This window comes from Watersipora subatra, chromosome 8 (genome assembly GCF_963576615.1).
Source record: "Watersipora subatra chromosome 8, tzWatSuba1.1, whole genome shotgun sequence".
In the NCBI taxonomy this organism is placed as follows: domain Eukaryota; kingdom Metazoa; phylum Bryozoa; class Gymnolaemata; order Cheilostomatida; family Watersiporidae; genus Watersipora; species Watersipora subatra.
The window spans coordinates 30,068,217-30,088,686 of NC_088715.1; the positions used below are offsets into that span (position 1 = coordinate 30,068,217).

At 37.4% G+C, this 20,470-nt stretch overlaps 1 protein-coding gene and 2 non-coding genes across 5 annotated transcripts in view; all 3 read left to right on the plus strand.

Moving 5' to 3' along the window:
- The window catches only part of LOC137401463 (nuclear pore complex protein Nup98-Nup96-like), a 71,820-nt gene that overhangs the window by 35,488 nt on the left and 15,862 nt on the right, over positions 1 to 20,470 (plus strand). For all 3 annotated transcript variants that reach the window (XM_068087814.1, XM_068087816.1, XM_068087815.1), the window contains exons 18-27: positions 3,301 to 3,423; positions 7,596 to 7,799; positions 8,410 to 8,590; positions 12,540 to 12,677; positions 13,957 to 14,136; positions 14,442 to 14,564; positions 17,154 to 17,287; positions 18,361 to 18,610; positions 19,022 to 19,137; positions 20,145 to 20,324. In XM_068087814.1, coding sequence (XP_067943915.1) covers positions 3,301 to 3,423; positions 7,596 to 7,799; positions 8,410 to 8,590; positions 12,540 to 12,677; positions 13,957 to 14,136; positions 14,442 to 14,564; positions 17,154 to 17,287; positions 18,361 to 18,610; positions 19,022 to 19,137; positions 20,145 to 20,324 — 1,629 coding nt within the window. The remainder of the gene's footprint in view (positions 1 to 3,300; positions 3,424 to 7,595; positions 7,800 to 8,409; positions 8,591 to 12,539; positions 12,678 to 13,956; positions 14,137 to 14,441; positions 14,565 to 17,153; positions 17,288 to 18,360; positions 18,611 to 19,021; positions 19,138 to 20,144; positions 20,325 to 20,470) is intronic.
- Positions 10,987 to 11,058, plus strand: Trnap-ugg (transfer RNA proline (anticodon UGG)). Its single transcript has one exon. It is a non-coding gene; the product is annotated as a tRNA-Pro (tRNA).
- Positions 11,495 to 11,566, plus strand: Trnap-agg (transfer RNA proline (anticodon AGG)). Its single transcript has one exon. It is a non-coding gene; the product is annotated as a tRNA-Pro (tRNA).

The window sequence follows — 20,470 nt, forward strand, 5'->3', positions numbered from 1 at the left end:
TCTGCCGCTGAGCCCCTGCTTCGGCTGACCAGTCTTTACCCGCCGAGCAGTTGACAATCCTGCTCTTGCACTCGCCTCGCAATCAATCGCTTCGCAATCAATTGGCCCGCCTCACAATCAATCGCCTTGCACTCTCCTCGCAATCAATCGCTACGCACTCGCCTTGCAATCACCTCCCACTCGCCTCGCAATCAATTGCATCGCACTCGATTGCCTCGCACTCGTCTTGCAATCAATCACCTTGCACTCGCAACCAATCGTCTCGCAACCAATCGCCTCGCACTCGCAATCAATCGCCTAGCACTCAATTGCCTCGCACTCGCCAACTCATTCATCCCGAAAGCAGTGCCTGGAGACTCTCGCTGTACTCAAAAAGTCTCCCGCCCATCCCCAAGTGACGCCACGGCCTCAAGCTTAGCTGCTCTACCCAACGTTGCCCGGGTAGTAAAAAAAGTCTTTGCACAGAAAATCTATTTGTATTTAACATATATAACAACATTTGTTATTCTAACATTCAAATTACATAGGTAACATGAGAAAACATAATAGGTAACCTATCATGAGAAAGGTGTTTTGTGTAGTTGAAATAATTTAAGAGAAATAAAAACAATTGTAAAGTTTATCAAACTTTGTCAAACAACTGTAACTTTCAAACTTCATACCATGAGGAAAAAGTTTTCTGCCAGTCTAATAAATCAAAAAAAATAAAACAATTGTAAAAGGGATTAGATGTAAATTTCAAATAATTAGCAAGTAATAGCTAAATTAAGTCGGTTTTGCAACAATTACATTAGAAGATGATACGGTAATGATACAATTAATACAAACTGAGAAAACAAAATTAAATTCATGAATATGTTGAATTAATAGTAGCAATTTTTGCATAAAAGTGTGTGGGTATGAAAAGGTTACGGACCCACCAGAAACTATCCATCAATTCTTTGAATACGACGATACTAAAAAAATGACAGAATATCATAGTATTTTGTAGTTGAAATTTTATTAGAACAATGTCTGCCAAAAATGGTTGAATAAAAAAATAATATTAATAATAAAGATTGGAAACTAATCAAGTAATAGTAACAGTGATAGGAAAATGAATAATGTTTAAACTTCAAACACGGTAATCAATTTGTGTTTAAAAGAAAGCAAGTTGAAATAATAACAACGATGAAACAAACTTTAAAAAAACTTATATTATAAACTTCAAAAGTCATAAGAAGTTTATAAATGTAATAAGAGAATTTAAATTTATATATCTATATATATATTTCTCAAAGTATGTAAATGTATGTAAATATAAGAGAGTGGAGAATAACTGCTTCTTGCAATCTTACACGATAAATCTTACAGTAATTTTACAAATGTTTGTTGTAAAATGTGAAATTAATTACGAAAAACTAACTGGTTAGGTGTAACAGGAAAGATTTGTAAGCTAATACATCTAGTTGTACAACCCAGCGTTACCCGGGTAATAAAAAAACTGAACAGAAAATTGATTTGTATTTAACATATAACATTTGCCATTATACATAAAACAACTCGAAAGGTTTTCAAACTTACTTTGTCAAACAACTTTTAAACTTCATATTATGAGAAAAATGTTTCGTGCAGGTCAAATAAATTTTAAAAATAAAACGACTATAAAGGGTTCAGATGTAACAGTGAAATAATTAGCAAGTATAGCTAAATTGAGTCTGTTTTGCTACGATTACAATATGAGATGATTCGGTAATGATACAATTAATACGAACTGAGAAAACAAAATAAAATTCGTGAATATGTTGAATTAATAATAACAATTCTCGCATAGAAGTGTGTGTATAAAAAAGTTACTGTTCCACCAACAGCTATCCATCAAAACTCTGAATACGACGATACTGGTACGATGATATGTTATGTAAAAATAAAATATTGTAGTGTCTTTGTCTGATCGAAGGTGAGAGAATCTAGATGCTATCCTACTCGAGATAATACAATTGTTCGCGTGAAAAGTAGTGACCTTAACAGCGATTTAGCAATTGAACCTTAAGAAAAGCTAGAAATAGAGGTTCACAAGAACGGCATCGTGTTTCATAGAGTTAATAAAATTTAATCGCCTAATTCTAATATCGAGAGAGTCTATTGTCGATATCGTTTTGCCGAAAACGAACCAGCTCTAATACGTCGAGGACAAAAAAGCATCGCGTGTCATGAAGCTAAAAGAAAGTACATGAGTTGTAATTATTACGTCATTTTTGTGTAAAAACGGCAAATGATGAATAGGTTATGTATAGAGGCGCACTAACCGGAGATTCTCATTAATGCGCCCTAGATATCTAGTAGCGGCTAATAGTGCGAAAAGTACAGTACTCTATAAAGCGGACAGACAGATAGACAGACAACGATTGCCGTTTAAATAGTAGATGTTATCAGACAAATATTTTTCGTATAGTAATTCGTGATTTCAGCAAGCTGTGCTCGGCAGTGCAATTATGATTCCTCACTTATTCAGGCAGTGTTGAAATTTGGTTTGTTTATTTGTTGCGTCTTTTCTTCCTGCCTGCCAATTGAAAATGTTTGAATATATTAGGAAGGTACTTCGGGCCGCAGTAGTCGTATTGGCTTGTTAGGTATGTTTTGTTGTACTCAAAATTTGAGAAAGGTAATAGGTAACTCCCAAGTATTTATTCTCTTTCTCGTCATAGACTACAGTCTATAGAATATGAGGAGTTATCACCTTATGACCATATATTGTATGTCTTCAATAGAGTTGTAAACCATATTTATGTTTCATGATAATACTTCTCATGTTTTTTTACATTCAATATTTGAATATGAGCCGTATATCTAATTGATTTGTTACGCAACTTTTATTTAAACTGGCAGCGCTCAGGTATTAGTAGCATTTGAAATATATGAATCTATTATCGCTTCCAAATATTTGCATTTATGCACTTTCAATTTTAATGTCTATTCTTTCTATGGTCCCTCAAACAGCATGTTCAGCATTCAGCAATGCTGAACATTCTTTGCATTGCTGCGCTTTGCTGACTTCATTGAAAAATGATGAGTTTGCATGAAAGTCCATTTCAATTTGTTAGAACACCTGACTGAAATTTAAACACCATGATTAGAGTGTAAATGGCTATCTTTAATGTTTGTAAAACCATGTAGGTTTGGATATTCAGGTATTACCATATTCAGCTGTAGCCAATCAGTGTCAAGTCGCCTTTATTGTGGCCTTGGTCCTACCTTGAAGTGATGTTACATGATGCTATAAAAGTTTGCTGTATCATGGACATGTTTCTATTTGATCAGGTAAAACACTTCTCTAAGTATGGCCTGCTTGATGATGACTCTGATGATGACAACACGGCAGCGAAGCCTCCTGCTGCTAGCTCAAAACTTAAGACTCTTCAGCTTCAGAGTTTAAATCTACAGGTAGGTATTAGATACATCTATGAACTGATACATCTATGTTTAGCATGGCATGTTAGGGGTTTACTTTTTTAGGATTAGTAATTAGAACCTATTATAGTCTTTTTCTCCCGCTCATAAGGGTACTGAGTAAAGGTAAGGTTAAAGATTACAACGTTATGCATAGGCATTACAAATGTACAGGTTTTTAACTGATTGCAATTTAGTGCTACATCGACATGAACAAATTGCAGACAACATTTAGCCATTATTTTGAAAAAAAATCATTGCCAGCTGTTTTAAGAATCCTCCAACTAATATTCATTCTCTTTGAAGAAAAAGGTATTTTAAACACAGTTGTCAAACTGTTTCTTTGCTTTTAGTGACTAGCTGTTGCCCTTTTTTCTTCATAGTTTTTGTATTGCATAATTTGAAAAACATTTCGTTTTGAAATGAAATTTATATCAATAAGGTAATATGTATATGATATTCTGCAAAGGCTTGAAGATTGTATCCTATTCCTTTCCTCTATTGCTGCCATTTTGTGGCACAATATTTCTTCGTTAGTGCTTGTGTTTTAATATACAGTCAAACATGGATAACTCGCCCACGGATAGCTCGAACACATGGTTAATTCGAACAGTTTCTTTGGTCCGTTTCCACGTAATGATAAATTGCTATAGATAACTCGAACTCAACACTGTTAACTCGAACTGTTTTTTGCCCAACGGCTACCGAAACGGTTGTGATCGCTTTAGAAAATCACTTTATTCTAAGCCATAGAGGTAAACCTCAACTTTTCGTAATTCATAAGCGTCGTTATTACCATCATCGGCAAAATATTTTTGTCAACGACTTTTCTAAAGGTTTGGTGAAATTTGATTTATACCAAACATCCGCTTAACGATCGCCCTTCGGAAGCAAGGAAAGTGGTATTCGTTAAGAGTAACACTCTATCACTCACGCTTTTTGAATGGATCCTTATTGAACGTACATGTATTCTGTGTTTAGGTCAAACGATGAATAGTTTTTCGACGTTGATTCCGTGTTGAATCAACATCGGAATGTTTAAAACGTCTTTAAAATTGTTGTAATTAAACGTATACGTTGTCTTAGGAAAAAAAACTATTCATCGTTTGACCTAAACACAGAATATGTGTACGTTCAATAAGGATCCATTCAAAAAGCGTGAGTGATATACAATGTACCATAAAACCTCGTAAAACTTCTAATTGAACTGCCTCGGAGTGTTGCTCTTAACGAATCCCAGGTAAAGTGAGGTAATCTTTGCATAAACTTCAAGAAAAATCGGCAAAATTAGTTGTGGGTAAAACGCTCAAAAGAAAAAGATGTATTTTCTTTTGAGCATTTCAACAACGATCAAGTTTTGCCAATGTCAATCTAAAAAACGTCCTGGCAATAACATCACCTCAAACAACAAACCAATCTCAAGTGATAGAAAAATTTCTATACTTTTTGATAAAAACGTTTTAAACTTTACATTAGAAGCATTTAATTTGAAACAAGCCATTTGTGCTTTTGATTTATATTTTAGTTTGTATATGTACATGTATCTACTAATAAATAAGTAAATACATGGACTTGTGACTGTGCTCTGATAACTTGAACGCTCTGATAATTCGAACACTTTCGCTCGGTCCCGTGAAGTTCGAGTTATCCATGTTTGACTGTATGTTGCTGGCTATTATTCACTGCTTTGGTATTGCTGATATTATTGCTTTTTTGCTGTTGTATCTCTTGTTTTTTCATTCATTGTTTGATTTATGAAAGTCAGTCAATAAGTATCAGGTATTTTCACATCATTATTGTGCTAATTGTTGCTGAGGTTCAAATTTGAAATGCTCAGTTATAATAGAGTTACAGTCTCATGCTCAAAATTACATCATCATCTTGGGTCAATGTCTTTCATTCTTAAAAATAACTGCATTCAGCGTTCAGAACGAAATTCATATTAATTTAGTTGGCTTCGCACTACTGAATGGAAAAAAGAAAGACCGCTCTATAATTTATTTACTATTCATATCATATTAATTCAGTTCCCTTCGTACAACTGAAATTCGTACAACTAAAAAAGGAAAGACCACTCTATAAGGTGGACCAACACAGGCACGTGCACACACACAGATTGCTGTTTATATAGTATACTTGTCATGGTCTCCCGTCTGAAGGAGGGATCAAGCTGCGAGCAAACGGCCGTAATAAAATTTACAAGGTGGAGGTGTCAACACTGCTCAAATATACTCTAGAATGAAAGCGCATTGTGGTTGCAACTGTTTGTCAAAGTCTTCTTGTTATGAATGGATTAAGAATTTAGTTCAATAATGAAGAACGGAGTGATAGCCTGATAGCCGTTCAACTTGTGACACCATTAACGTTCTTTAATAAAATAAAAACTTGGCAAAGAAATTGCGGGTCTGCCATGGTACTGTCCACAGAATAGTACATGTAGCCTTGAGATTCAATACAGTAATTTCTTGATGGGTTCCAAGGATGCTCACATACATTTACAAAGAACAGCGTCTGATGACAGCAAGGTATGGTTTTGCAAGATTTAAAAAATAAAAGATTAATTTCCTGAACAGAATTATCACAACTCGATGAAACTTGGGAAATTAATTTTGAGCTTTAGTCAAAGAAAAGGTCAATTGATTAGAAGTGTGTGACATCACCGATGAAGAAGAGGTTCAAACCCAAAGAATGACCCAGAAAGTTATGCTTACAGTGTTCCAGGATATGTATGGGTGAATAAATATGTATTTCAAAAGTCAACGTACTACAGTCAACTCTAACGATCGATAGACATGGTGAAAGAAGACAAAGGAAACAAACAAAAATGACTCAAAACAAAAAGGTGTGATTTTTCGCCGAAATAATGCACATCACCACACCACTAATGAAGCTTTGGCTACAGTTGATGACTTGGGGCTAAACTATTCAGATACTTTCCATATGGTCCAGGTTGTTTTATATAGAGCCTTTTATTTACCTTTCATTTTCTGTGATAACATCACATGTCAAAACAATAACCTTGTCGAGTTGAATACGTCATCAAAATAAGCATTCCAACCTATGGCCATTTCTTTTCTGTTCGTTTTTGAGCTTTCAAGTGTTTGTAATCACATTTCCACATATTTTGCACCAACGACACAGCAGAGTAAGACATACACTGCGTTTCCATGACCCGCATAATTCGCAAATTAGAGCCAATCCGCAAGTTATCCGCGTCATGGAAACGGCATAAATCCGCAAGCTATTCGCATAAATTCGCAAGCTAAGCGAGTTTTGCGATCCGCAAAACTTTATCGAATCCATCGTGCTTGCGAATCATGGAAACGGTACTTGTGATTAATGCGCATTTGATTATCGTTAGCTATTACATTAAAAACATTTTCACGCTTCAGTCGTTTTTATTTCGATTTCAGCAGTCTCAATGCGCAAACGTTCCGAACGATCGCTGCTAAGCTAAGCGTGACAAGACTGCTTAGCTACTTATAGAGTCATTAATTAGGCTAATACTTGACCTATGGGGTCAAGTACTGGTGTTAAATCCGCATTGCCAGGTGTTCATTGAAACACTCGATTGCTAAGTAACTCAACTTGCGGATCGTTCGAATTATGTGAATCATACGGATTATGCGAGTCATGGAAACATAGTGATGGTGAACCTTTTGATACCAAATAACTGTAATGTGAATTTTGTTGCAAATCGACCTTTAAGCTCTATGTAAGAAATGCTCTGAAATAGGTTGGGATTTTGTAGAAAAAATAAACAATATTATGCCTCCATCTAAATTTGAAATAAATTAATTACAAATTTCCGTATCCTTATTGACTGACCCTTGTATATTCCTGGTTTGCTGTTATCATTTACTGGTCGCCTTCTGTTGTTTGCTGCCATTTGATAATTGTTATTTTGTGTTTATCGTTTGGTTGTAGCTGTTTATCACTTGCTGTTTGCTTGTTTGTATTTGCTATTTGGGTATTACCATTTTGTCCTTGCTTGTTCCAAATTGCTGTTTATTGCTTTTGGATTGGTAGTTGCTACTTTTCTGTTGATACTTCCTTGCTAATGAGCACTTGGTTGTTCCGTTTGTCATTTGCTAATTTCTCCTGTTGTTGCTGACTAGTTTAGCAGAGTATAAAGTCATTTAGTCACTAGCACAATCACATTTTAGAAGATGCCAATTAGTCAAGTAAAGACTGGACAGCAGGAGAAACTGGCTTCAGGCGACAGCACCAAAGTGGTCAATGACAGCTCACTGCTGGCACCTGTTAACACTAGCAACTACCTCGGAGACAGAGAGAGCGACGAGGAGAGAGAAAATATTCGACCGAGGGAAGCTTTCAGCAAACATCCTTTCCATTCAGAGCATTCCGAGGTGGGTCAGTCAGGCGTGGTGGGTCGCCCCTGTTAGTTGGGTGCCTCTGTTAGGTGGACCGGTTCTGCTAGGTGGGTCGATCCCGCTAGGTGGGCTGGTTCAGTTTGGTGACACTCATCCATCTAGTCATAGTCAGGATATGAGCAAGTTCATGAAGCTTCTAGTAAGAACCATCTTTTGCATTTTATTATATTCCCTTTGAAGTTGGTGCGAAATCTTAGCTCCTAGTTTTTTCTCTTATAATTTTCCTGTGGGGCATACTACTGGTTGAGGTTGTTTTCAGCCACTCACTGTATGACAACTATGAGACTCGTATGCAGTTCCCAAGATATTCTGTTGGGCGGTTCATGACTTCAGCCCTTTGATGATATGCGTGCCTTATTTGAATTTCTTTATTATTTCCAGCTTCGTTTCCATAATAATCGTATTCTTGTTTAAGACAAGTGTTCGACATGAATCTGTGTAAGCATATGTAAACCTGAAGAGCGTTTAAAAAAATGACCTTGTCCAACATTGACACTACTGTTCTCCTCTCATGATGGGCGTGTGTCATTGTAGGCTGTCTCTTCTTCTCAGTGTAAAGTGCTTACAGCTTTATTCTGTTGATCAGATTAGTGACACGGACAGTGAAAGAGCTGAAGTTATGCTGCTTCCAATGTCTCACCAGTTGGCCGCTCAATGTGGCGTTGACAGCACCAATGTACAGCGAATGAAAGCTTCTTTCCTTGATGACGATGATGAGGACATGACAGTACTGAGCAGACGACACTCGGCTATAGCCCCTGACAGAGGTGAGGCCTGACGTCACATATTCAGTTAGTCGATACACCTCTTTCCTCATGTCTGCTATTAGTAAAAAGGTAAAATCCCCGAGCCGTGCTGTCAGACCGACTATTAATGAAATTACACTGTTGAAATCTCGTCGCCTACCACGAAGCAAACAAAAACAAAAATTGTTTGTTGGTAGCACAGTAGACGCCATTATAACGTATACCTCCTATAACGTAAGTTTCAGATAACGTAGAGAATTTATGTCAAGTTTCTGTTCCGTACTATGTAAAGAAATTCAATATTGCGCAAAGTTTCAAGTCAGGCGAGTTTTTAAATATGGTTTGAATGGTACTCATTCTCGCCACACTTGCGAGAGAAAAAACGATGTGCTTATATCGTTATATCTATTATATATACAATTCCATGATATTCTAGTTCGTCGTGAAAGATCGTCAAATGTGTCACCAAAACAGAGAATAAGTAGCTGTGCAATTGTTTATAAATACTTGAAGGTGATCGTTTGGTGCAGGTGTTACAGCATCGGTCCACTAATCTGAATGTCATGAGTTGGAGTATCAGTGAAAGTTGTCTTTTCTTCTATCGTTGATTCCTGGATACAAATAGACGACGAACAAGAAGTACTGGTTTTTGAGGAGAAAAATTTTGTGTTTTGCTTTATTGTAGAAATGAAATATTTGTTATTAGTTTTACTTGGCAAACTAGACTGCTGTTTAGAAAAAATAAACAAGTCATCGTAAATGGATGTCGAAGATGTGCGCTCCCCATCAACTTATTGTAAAATTTATAGTCTATAAAAATTGCCCAGAAAAAGGAGAAAAGTTGCCAATGCAAACTAATAATACTGCAGTTACGGTACAGCCAACAAATTAAAAATTCAAGTCTAGTTTTTCCTTTTTGCATTTCCAAAGGGGTGAGTTTAGAGATCTTGCAGCGGATTAGGTAATTTACATGTATTTTATTGTTCTTTTTAACGTAAATTCCCTATAATGTAAACGTTCCTTGAACGGATGATTTACGTTGTAGAAGCGCCTACTGTATGTTAATTACTAGCTTTATGCCAAGAATTGCAAGTTTAGACATGACTGACTATATTGTGGACTTTGATATATTCAGCACGATGAATTCGAGTTATATGGTAGCTCAACTGGTGTCGGTTACTGCAATAGTACGACAATCACTGTTTCCATGATGCGCAGTGCTTCGATGCAGCCCCCTCCGAAGTCGAGGGGATTGTACGTTTACATGCTGCGCAGTGGTTTTCAGCAAATTAGCCAGAAAAGAGAAATTGTATAAATCGAATCGCCTGGTGGAGAAATAGAATCGATCATGAATACCGAACATCAGAAACAGTCTTTATGCTTCCGTCGTCATTATAATTTTATTTACAATACACATTCACAAGGTTTTACAAACCTTAACACAACTTTTACAAAGTAATATTTTTAATAAGTATTTTTAAGTAATATATTATTTAAACGTTACTTTAGGATTTGCCACCTATTTTTCGAAAAGTGTTGGCATCGATAACAAAGTCTAGGAAAGTAATCACCTCATCATCCTCGTGGGTGCAGACCATAATTAAATTTAAGTGAAAGAAGATCGGAAGAATAAAAAACCTAGATTAGCGGGATAACTTCTGTACTAGTTCATGGCCCTCGATGAATCAGCCTCCACAGCAAGAGAGCTATGCGCAGCCACTGCTCAATGCTGTTTCCTTGCTGCGAATTTGCACTGGTTACGCACTGATCAGTGCGCAGTGATTTCAGTGCGAAGATGCCGTTTCCATGATTCGGAGAGGGTGCAACTCCGAAGTACTGCGCATCATGGAAACATAGTGTATAGGAGTTACCTGCATGAGCTGAGTTTCAACAGGTGGTTGCTATATGATTTCCTATTTACTCTTGATAACCATGCAGCTACTTCATCTCAAATTGCCTCATGGTGGGTTGTCTTTGCTAATTGAACAATTACAAGCTATTTTCATATCTACCACACACAAGAGTAACTTTTAAAAACAGTGCAATGTTGTTATGGAAAAATTACAGAAATTCTAATGTTTTTTTTTAAATTCCCAATGTCTATATATTGTAAAGTATTGCTGGATCGTGCACGCTGCTTATCTATAAAATGTCTTACACTTCATGATCCTTCTTTCTGAGTAGGATAAATGTCAACCGTTACAAGACTCTTGCAGACGTTGTGCAACTGATGTTTTGTATAGCAGTCGTTAATCTGATTCTGGTCGAGTGATTTTTACCGCAACTCCACATCCTCGTTTAAAGGATTTATCATAAGACCGCCAACGGATTATTTCTTCTATGTTGTCATGACAGCAAAGCTTTCGGAATGTATTAAAATATTTTTGTTCTAATCATTAATTTCATCTTACAGGTGTGGCTTGTTGGTCTAGGGGTATGATTCTCGCTTTGGGTGCGAGAGGTCCCGGGTTCAAATCCCGGACAAGCCCAGTTGTTTTTGCTCTCTTTGCAAAACGATTTCTGTTTAGCAACAAAGAGGTTGTTACAAATCAATCTTGCTTCTTGCAAAATTTAAAAACTCACCATTTATAGGTAAAGCTGCAGGATTTTGTTGATGCCTAGGGAATTGAAAGCAACTTGGTGAAAATTTTCTCAGCATATGCCAATAACCTTTTGCAGTTTGTGTTAGTTTTTCATCCAAATCTGCCCAAGAATTTTCACAGTAGTGCTGCTGGGGATATAAGATATGCATATGGCCTCCGTTTGCTCAACTTTGGGCATGCTGGAGGGGTGTTGGATCAGGGGCTATTTAGTGTGATGTGAATTGCTCTCTCAATTTCATGGTTGACAGGAGCAGGTGATAGTAATTAGAGAGGCCAGATTAATTTTCTACAGTCTAATACCTGCCACTGCAACAAATAAGTTGGCTTGTTGGTCTAGGGGTATGATTCTCGCTTAGGGTGCGAGAGGTCCCGGGTTCAAATCCCGGACAAGCCCAAGTTTTATTTTTGCATCACAGATATTTTTCGTTATTGAGGCGATATTCAATAGACATGAATTAACAAGGTCTTTCCTATAGTCATGCTCTGTATTTATTACTATATATTGTTGCTGAAACTGTACACTCACTACTAAAGCTTTCTCATACAAGTTTTACGACAGCTGCATGACCTCTTTACTTCCACATTCCTTAAGCTTTACATTGTCTAATCTACCTACGGTATAAGTAGATGTAGGCAGCTGCGTTCTGCATTTATGTCTATCAGCATCTATATCTTAAGATAAAGTAAGAACTTTTTACTATAGCGCTAGTTATCATAGTGACAGCTATAATAATAGCAGCCAGATAAGGGTAAAGCCTGGTTCCCATATACGTCACAAAGCACTAGCGTCAGCACCACAGGCTATTAGCGATTAAATGGGAACCTACGCGCGGGGTACCTCTGAGGACCGCCGGTAGTTGCCGGTGGTATCGCAATAGTTTAGCCCTGTTCAAATTTCGCAAAAGGCCGCAGGCACAACCTTCCCGAAATGCACTGTACAGGTGAAGGTCACCATTATTATAGAACTGGCATGGCGAGCGAACATTTTATTTGATTCTGCGATCATGTTTAGCGATGCAGCTTATATATGAACAGATTCCGCCGAGCCTTGCATCGCAAGCGTTTTGCTGCGCAAGTTACCGTCTGACTCTCGCAATCGATATGGGAACTAGGCTTAGGTTGTATGTTTGACGCCTCAAACAGGTGTCATCATGCAGACACCTGTTTGAGGCGTTTTCTGTATATGTAGGCATGATTTAATCGTGGGCATATCACTAAGTGCTCATGGTGTAAATCACAAATTGTAAATCGTATGACTCCAAAATTTGATTAACCATTTTTTTGTACCTCCGGTTTGCAGGTATCGTATAGCTTTTGTATTTTTACTTAGTTATCAAGGGGTTCAAGTAAAACCTTTGCTGTTGCAGCTCTTTTCAAGCAGCGGCATACGATTGATCCATCCTCTCCGATGCCCCAGTCGCCTTTTATTCGGACATCTGTCAAGTCTGAGCTTGACCTCACTCCTAAGATCAGCTCTTCATTTTTCGACATGACGGCGAAATCAGGTCAGAATTAGTTTTGGTGACTCAATCATTGCTGCCAGAGGTTGATTGCTGTATCACGCTGTCAGAGGTTGATTACTGTCTCACGCTGTCAGAGGTTGATTACTGTATCATGCTGCCAGATTACTGTATCATAGCTGTCTCATGCTGCCAAAACATGATAGCTATCTCACGCTATCAGGGGTTGATTGCTGTCTTATGCTGACAGAGGTTGATTGCTGTCTCATGCTGCGAGAGCTTCACTGCTGTCTAATGTTGCTAGAGCTTGATTGCTATCTCGTGCTGTCAAACGCTCATTGTTGTCTCATGATTGAAGGGTGAGAGGGTACTCTCACTCTCTATTCATGATATATGAGATATATGATATAGCCATATCCTGCTGAAACTTTTTATAACGGCTTGCCTTAGCACTTATACAAAAACATTGATGTAGGGCTATCATTTTGCCAAACAAAAAACGAACCAGTTAGTTTTTTCTTTACTCAGAAATCATTGCATCAAAAAGCGGTTTCCATTCTTTAATTTCTTGTTTAGGATGGATGAAAAGAAAAATTGTAAGTAGCAACCTAAACATTTTTGCTAATGAAATTCTTCAACACTGGACCTGAGATATTTCTGAACACCACATTATTATATTAGAGGCTGTTGGGTTTGCGTTCTGGTCGAGCTGCAAAGACAATAGCGTTTTTCTTTCGCAGCCGGTTTCCCTAAACTGCAAAAAAATAAAATATTCCTTTTGCTTGTCCAATGCATTGATTCTTGTACAGAATCCTTTGCTGATTCTAAAAAACTTTGAATTAAAGTCCATGACAGAAACTCAAGGTTTTACAATAAGAGTGTTTTGTTTTGAGTGTATGTCAGCAAAAAGTTGTCGATAAGACTTAATTCCATCTGAACAAGCAATGAAATCTGTAGTGAAAGAGTTGGTATTTGCTATACAAACAGTGAAGGGACTGAGCTAATGCGTTTATATAAGTTAGTGGTTATGGTTGCTTGTTATTTTAATATATTGCCATGAGACAATTATAGGTGAGAATTAATAGATAATTGCATTTTGTCTATTTTGTAGATTTGAATCGATTCATTAAAGTTATGATAGTTATATAATTGATATTTGAATTGTGGTGTTTTGCAGTGAATTGTGAATTGAATCGATTCTCACACATCCTATGATGCAAAAGAATCGAAAATGGAATTTTTAATTTTTTGATGAGAATTGTAATGAATCGAGTCATTTTTAAAGCTTATAAACATATCTGTATAATAGTGTTTTGCATGACAGAATACAAGATGGAGGTAGAAGAAAGGAGTTTCCTCAAATTAAGCAGAGTAAGTGACATACAGCTGCCGGAGCCGGACTATCCTCCGCTGCCTAGTGGTGCTCAGAAACCACTTGTACCAAAGTGTAAAATTCAGGGCTACAGGTTGCAGCTGAAGCAAGTTCCCTTGGAGAAGTCTTTAGGTTGGCTTTTAACACAATTGTAGCTTTACTATTGCTAGTTACCATTTATATTCTGGTAGGTTTGTTATTGTGTGATGCCATTTGTTTGTAGATAGGTTATTTATTGTGTGTTACCTTTCGTTTGCTGGTAGGTTTGTTATTGTATGTTATCATTACGTGTGTTGCTAGCTTTATAATTGTGGGTTACCAATTTATGCGAGTAAGTTAATTATTGTATCTTACCAGTTTCTAGCTTCACTATTGTCAATCACAAGTTGGTGGCACTATAGCTATAATACTTTGCTGATGCCTCTTGGTGCTTACAGTGAATGGTCGACACAAAACTGGACTCTTGGACGTGCAGTGTACCGCTGGAAGACGATCAAGGGTCGGATGGACCAAAGCTATGGTTATGGCTCATAACGGGGGCAGCAGTGTCTTTGCTCATGGTAAGTTTCTGTCAGCATTTTCTTATCTCTAAAGTCGATAAGCCGCATCACGCGGCTTTCTGACAATGCGTAGTTTATTTGCTTGTTGCATGGCAACAATAAACAGGTAAATAATTTTTTGGTTGTGTTCTCTGCAAAATCTTTTTCAAGATACACCCTTTATAAAATCAAATATCAGCAAATTAAGTGGCTTTATTGTTTTTCCAAAATCGGCAATCAAAAATGAAGGTGAAACAGCCAAAGCCAAGTATCCGGTTTAGCTTACTGCTATAACACGATTAACACATTCTACATGAATTTTGTCATGTGAAATCTCCAACAGTTTCTGATTCTGCTGCAACCATTTAGCGACGTTTTTGATAAATTTATTTGACTTGTTAGTTACCATTACCCAACTATCGTTTTTACCGACGCTTTAGATTTCAGAAGTTTCTCAGCAAGTATCTGGTTTAGCAACTAATTTTTTTAAATAGCCGAAGTCAACCCTTTCATTTTGTACAAACTTACAAAGAACCTTCCTCCCCACTCCAAGCCCCAAATAATACAAAAAAGCGTTGATCACACAACTTCTACAATCCCCAATCCCACTCGTAACAACTCTTGGTGTTTGATGAAAACATCTCTTCTGTAGTGCAAGATAATAAAGCTACTATGATGACAAGGTTTCAGACTATAATGGACATGGCTAACATGGGAATTAACAAAACATGTGTACATTATTTTTGTTCTTATAGCCAATAGTCTCCTGATTATTTCTTCAAACCATTTTTTTAAAATTAATTTGGAGTGTAAGAATTTAGTAAATCTAGTCATTTTGTATCTCATTAGGAAGGAGATGTGCTGACTAAAATGCAATTTTCAGTTTAAAGAAATACTACCTGGTTTTGAAAAACTCATTACCACAAGTTGTTGGTTCATCAAAGGCCAAAGCGATGAATAATCGTGAAAACCTCTGGACACAGCAAGAAATTTATAGCTTAGCGTGATCGACTCGTCCTTGTCAGCTAAATAGAAACCTAAACACGTGGTGTACGCATGCGAAGGGTTAACTATATTGCTAGCTGCAATAGAGTGAACTCTTAATAGAGAGTGATTATGTTCATCCGCGAATAAGTTAGTCCGCGAGTATGCGTGAAAAAGGCGATTTTGTGAAACTTAATTTCGCTAATATTTTCATCCTGTCGAGTAATTACTTTTCAAGTTATAAAACATTACATATGGCTATGTTGGCTTTTTAAATTTTTTAGAAAATTGATTTCGACTTAAAAGAATTAATATTGTTATTACTAGTACGCAGGCAGTCCCTAGCCTGTCTTGACAAACTGTTGTTTTTGCGGAGTTGTCCCCCGTCGAGTGGGCGAGCAACACAACAGCTTGTCACAAGGCGTACTGCACCAGATGCATCAACTGCACTTATAGGGAGTTGTTCTCTTCCGTCTATGCGGCTTGGCTGCGATGTTATGTCAGTTGCTCCATCGGTAATCATAACAAATTTGGCGCAAAAATGTACGTAGAAAAAATAAGATTACAACGTTTAACCAGCGACCAGTCTCTGCAGTAAACTTTAGTAAAACTTGAGAACTTACGCAACAACAGCGACTAAACATGTCGTTATTTGTGCGCTCAGTCAATTTTATTTCTATTTTTGTATGTCAGTTTTATTTGTTCTTATGGTTTTTATTTTCAATTTATTTTATTCATAAGTTCTACTAAAGTTTGCAACAGAGACTGGTCTTTGGTTAAACGTTGGAATCTTATTTTTTCTACATAAATTTTAGCGCGAAATCCGTTATGATTACCAATGGAGCGACCGTCATAACATCGCCACCAAGCTGCATAGACGAAAGAGAACAACTCCCTTTCAAAGCAGCTGATACATCAGGTGCAGTACGTCTTGTGACAAGCTGTTTTGTTGCTCGCCCGCTCGACGTGGGGACAACTCCGCAAAAACAACAGTTTGTCAAGACAGGCTAAGGCAGTCCAATGCCCGCTGCAAGAGATCAGGCGTAATAAGTACACGCACAATCATTCCCAGATGTGGAAAGATGATTGACGGGCGCAGTTGGTAGTGCGTCGGACTGTGCAACATAATATTTCAGTTCCATTCGTTAGGAAATAAGAGTTCAGTGGTTCCGGTTAAGAAAAATTTCTTAACCAGTGATTCCGGTTAAGAATCTTATTTCTTAATGCCCCTAGCATGGCTTTGGTTAGACATGGCTCTCATTATAGGAAAAATTTTAGTATTATCAAAACCCTTCCTATGATAGAACCTAGACTAGCCATATATATACTGAAAGCGCCAATACCTCCAGATCACCTTTTAGTCATTATACAACAAAAGTATTCGGTGAAATGGTAATTTGTCCTTGACCTTGTTTACCAAAATTCTAATAACTGGAACTCTCGAGGGATTTGAACAAGTGAACCGACAGCAGGTACTACTATAAATAAATTCCCCGATGACTCGTATATCTTTCATATACTAAAGTACATCAACTTACAGACAATAGCAATGCTATCACTTGACAGTATAAATTGATGTACAGGCAATCCCTTAACATGGCTGATTCATCTTTCTGTGTGTTTTAGAAAAGAGCCAAGTGCAAAGCAATAAATTCTCCATCCTCTCCCCAGGAGTTGGTCGTTACCACTCTCCATACCAAGTGACAGTTGAAAGTGCAAACCTTGGAACTCAGGCTCAACAGATGGACCCGCTCGTCTTGGTACTGTTAACTACAGCATTGGTTTTTCTTTTAGAGCTGTCTACCATTAGGAACAATTTCTCGATCATTGATCACATATGATTATTGCAATATATATTTGGCCATTTTCAGATAAGCAAAATATGTGTGTTAAACTTTTTGTTCTGTTAAAATAAGTCTGCAAGTTATGGTTAGTGAAAGCCCGGTCAGTTGTAACATTGAAATGGGAATTCGTTGTATGCCCCCAAGTTAGATTCATAACAACAAAAGGCTGCTGGCTCTGTGAGTTGTTGTTCAAGTTTATGATAGTCCTGTAGGAGTGAGTTTTGTAGCTTTGAAATAGTGCTGCACGATAAAACGATATAATTCGATGTGACGATGTATTTCAGTGGATGATTTTATATTGGGTCAGTTTTCAAATTGATATGAATATCGAAGCCGATATTTTATCGAAATATCGGCTCGTTTTATTTTGCAAAAATGGAGTTGTCTGTTCTTCTTATTGTAAAGAGGGGACAACTCCTGTTTTTCAACTGATATCAACTTATATTATCTCATATCGTTCATGTTAAAGCCTAAGAAGACAACTCCAATGCTCTATATTTTTCTATATTCGATATATTTAGAGACCAAATAATCAAATGCACATGCAAAGATATCGTGCAGCACTACTTTGAAAGCCACGTGATACTGTGGATTATCCTAGGTAAAGATGTGGTTCAGCCTGCAGTCGTGTATATGATATATGCACTGCAGGATATCACTGCTATGTATCTCATACATACAATATAGTAGAGATAAAATACTACATAGCTTAATTATGTTGTTATAGGCTGATACGACTGCAGTAAACTTTATGTTAACAAGGTTTGTCAGTTGCCAATTTATAACTGAACTTAACAAGGTTTGTCAGTTGCCAATTTATAACTGAACTACGGAAAGGGTACAACCCTGAAATTAATGTAAATGGTTTCCGTTAGATAATAGCTTAGTTATTAGTAATTTTCATCGGCTGTAATGTTTTGCCTGGGACACCTGCCACTAGGTGGTAATCGGGTGACAGGCTAATCACTCGCCCATTCCACATATTCTAGGAGACGAGGGTAAAAGCGCTACGTATTCAGCTGCGTCACATGACCCACACGGGGACATCAGCCAGTCCTTGTCTTGAACCAGCCCCTGGCATCGCTGCTTTGCATGAGTACGGCGAAGAGTCTCTCAACGATTTGGATGCCGCTGCCCATTCTGATGGCAAGGTCGCTGCTTCCTTCAGACATCAGATTCTAATCTGGGAGCTTGTCGTTGCCCTCTGGGGCTCTCTCCCAGAGTTTGAGCAGATGGATGGTAAGGCAACCACCTTTTCTGCTAAGAAAAATAGAGTTCCTCTTAATAAATACTAGAATATCATTTTGACGCACAAAGCAAATATTTGAACGAATTAATTAGGGTTGCTTCAGTATTGACTGCCATTTGTAAGATGGCAGTACATGTACATACTGAGATTTTCTTTTTTGGATTGCAGTGATTTTTTATCCACATGAGCCACCCCCTGCTCACCGTCAGCCAGTCATCTACCGCTCTGCACCTCGATCATCCGAGCTATTTTGTGCTCAATGAGCTATCATCAGTGATTTTTAATGCCTATTTTTAGCAATTGTCTTAATTGATGAAAAAATAGAATTTGATTAGAAAAAAGTCACTGTAATATCTCCCAGGCTGATAGCTAGTTTCATAAGCTGGTCTGAATTGTTGTAGAAATAGACAAGTCAAGCTATCTTTACCAAAGTGCGAGAAATGATTCCTTCTCCAGATGGCTTTCCTACGCAGCCAACTACCATGTTCAAAAGGAGACAACTCCAAAAGCTCAGATGGTATGATCTTTACTTTAAACAGCGGGTGATAGTGGCTGTGTGGCTGGGGCAAGTTTTCTCTGCTCCATCGTCTCTAAGTGATAGTAGATATGAATTCATATTAGCAGGTCTTAGAAATACATCAAATATATATTTACATATTATATAAATTATATTTATATATATTATAAATGAAACTATTTATAAATATGTTGATTACCTGCTAGAGTCTTAGCTAAAGGCAAATCTCAAGTACAGTAGTCCCACACTTTTCGCAGTTATTCGGGACCACCGACCGTCGTAATAACGGAAAATTCGTGAAGTGAAGCTTTAAGTCACATTTTCATTAATTGTCAGCGTTTTCCTCTTCTTAGGTTCATTAGACCATTTTGAATGTAATGGGCATTTAAGAGGCATGATGAAAGGCGTACAGGAAAACTCAGTTTTACTTGGCACTTTGTAACTCGTTGCACTTTCACACTTTGTAAAAATGTGACAGGATAATAGCTAATGAGAGAGATTTATGTATATTATTTATTTTATTCAAATTTTAATTTTTTAATGAATTTCTTTCACCCCACGAAGTGCTGAAGTCGCGAAAGGTGAAGTAGGTACGGGTTGCTGTACGCTGAAGATGTCGTTTCTATGTCGTGTTTCACCGTTTGACCGTTTATTTTCCTGTTACGTTAGGAGAGTAGTTGTGTAGCATTACTTTCTGAGCGCTGAGTTTATGTACAATGTGTCTGAAGGCAAATATGGTGAGCAAGGACGAGTCTTGCATGCACCTATAGTTCTTAGCCTTAGTTCTTAGCCAGGTCTACTGCCCAGTTTGAACTTAAAAAAACATTGTTTTCATCAGCTCTTCGATGACTAAATTTCGTGTGAGAGTAGCTGCCTTTCTTTCTCAATTGATCATTTGTCTTTAACTGTCAAATTTTGTCACTAGAATGCAAAAACAAATTTCTGCTTATCAATACATTGTTTACAAGCCGGAAGTCGTTTTTACATGCTTTTTGTATCGATTGTAGAGAAATGGTGTTCCATCAGCGATATTCTCCCATCTAACAGCCCGCCAAATACCAAGTGCAGCCCGACTAGCAGTCGAATCTAAAGACCTCAGGCTAGCGTTGCTTCTTTCTCAAGCAAGCACAAGTCAGATGGTGAAGAATTTGGTGCACAAGCAGTTGTCTGATTGGAACACAAGCGGGGTACGTTACCATGCTATCCCTTGATCATCATCATGTTTGTCAGATTATGGCCAACTTTGCTTCTGAACAGTGTCAATCATTATGCAGGATTTAAGCCGAGAGTTAAATGTTGCAAAACATTTTGCATTTATTGCATTTGACCTATT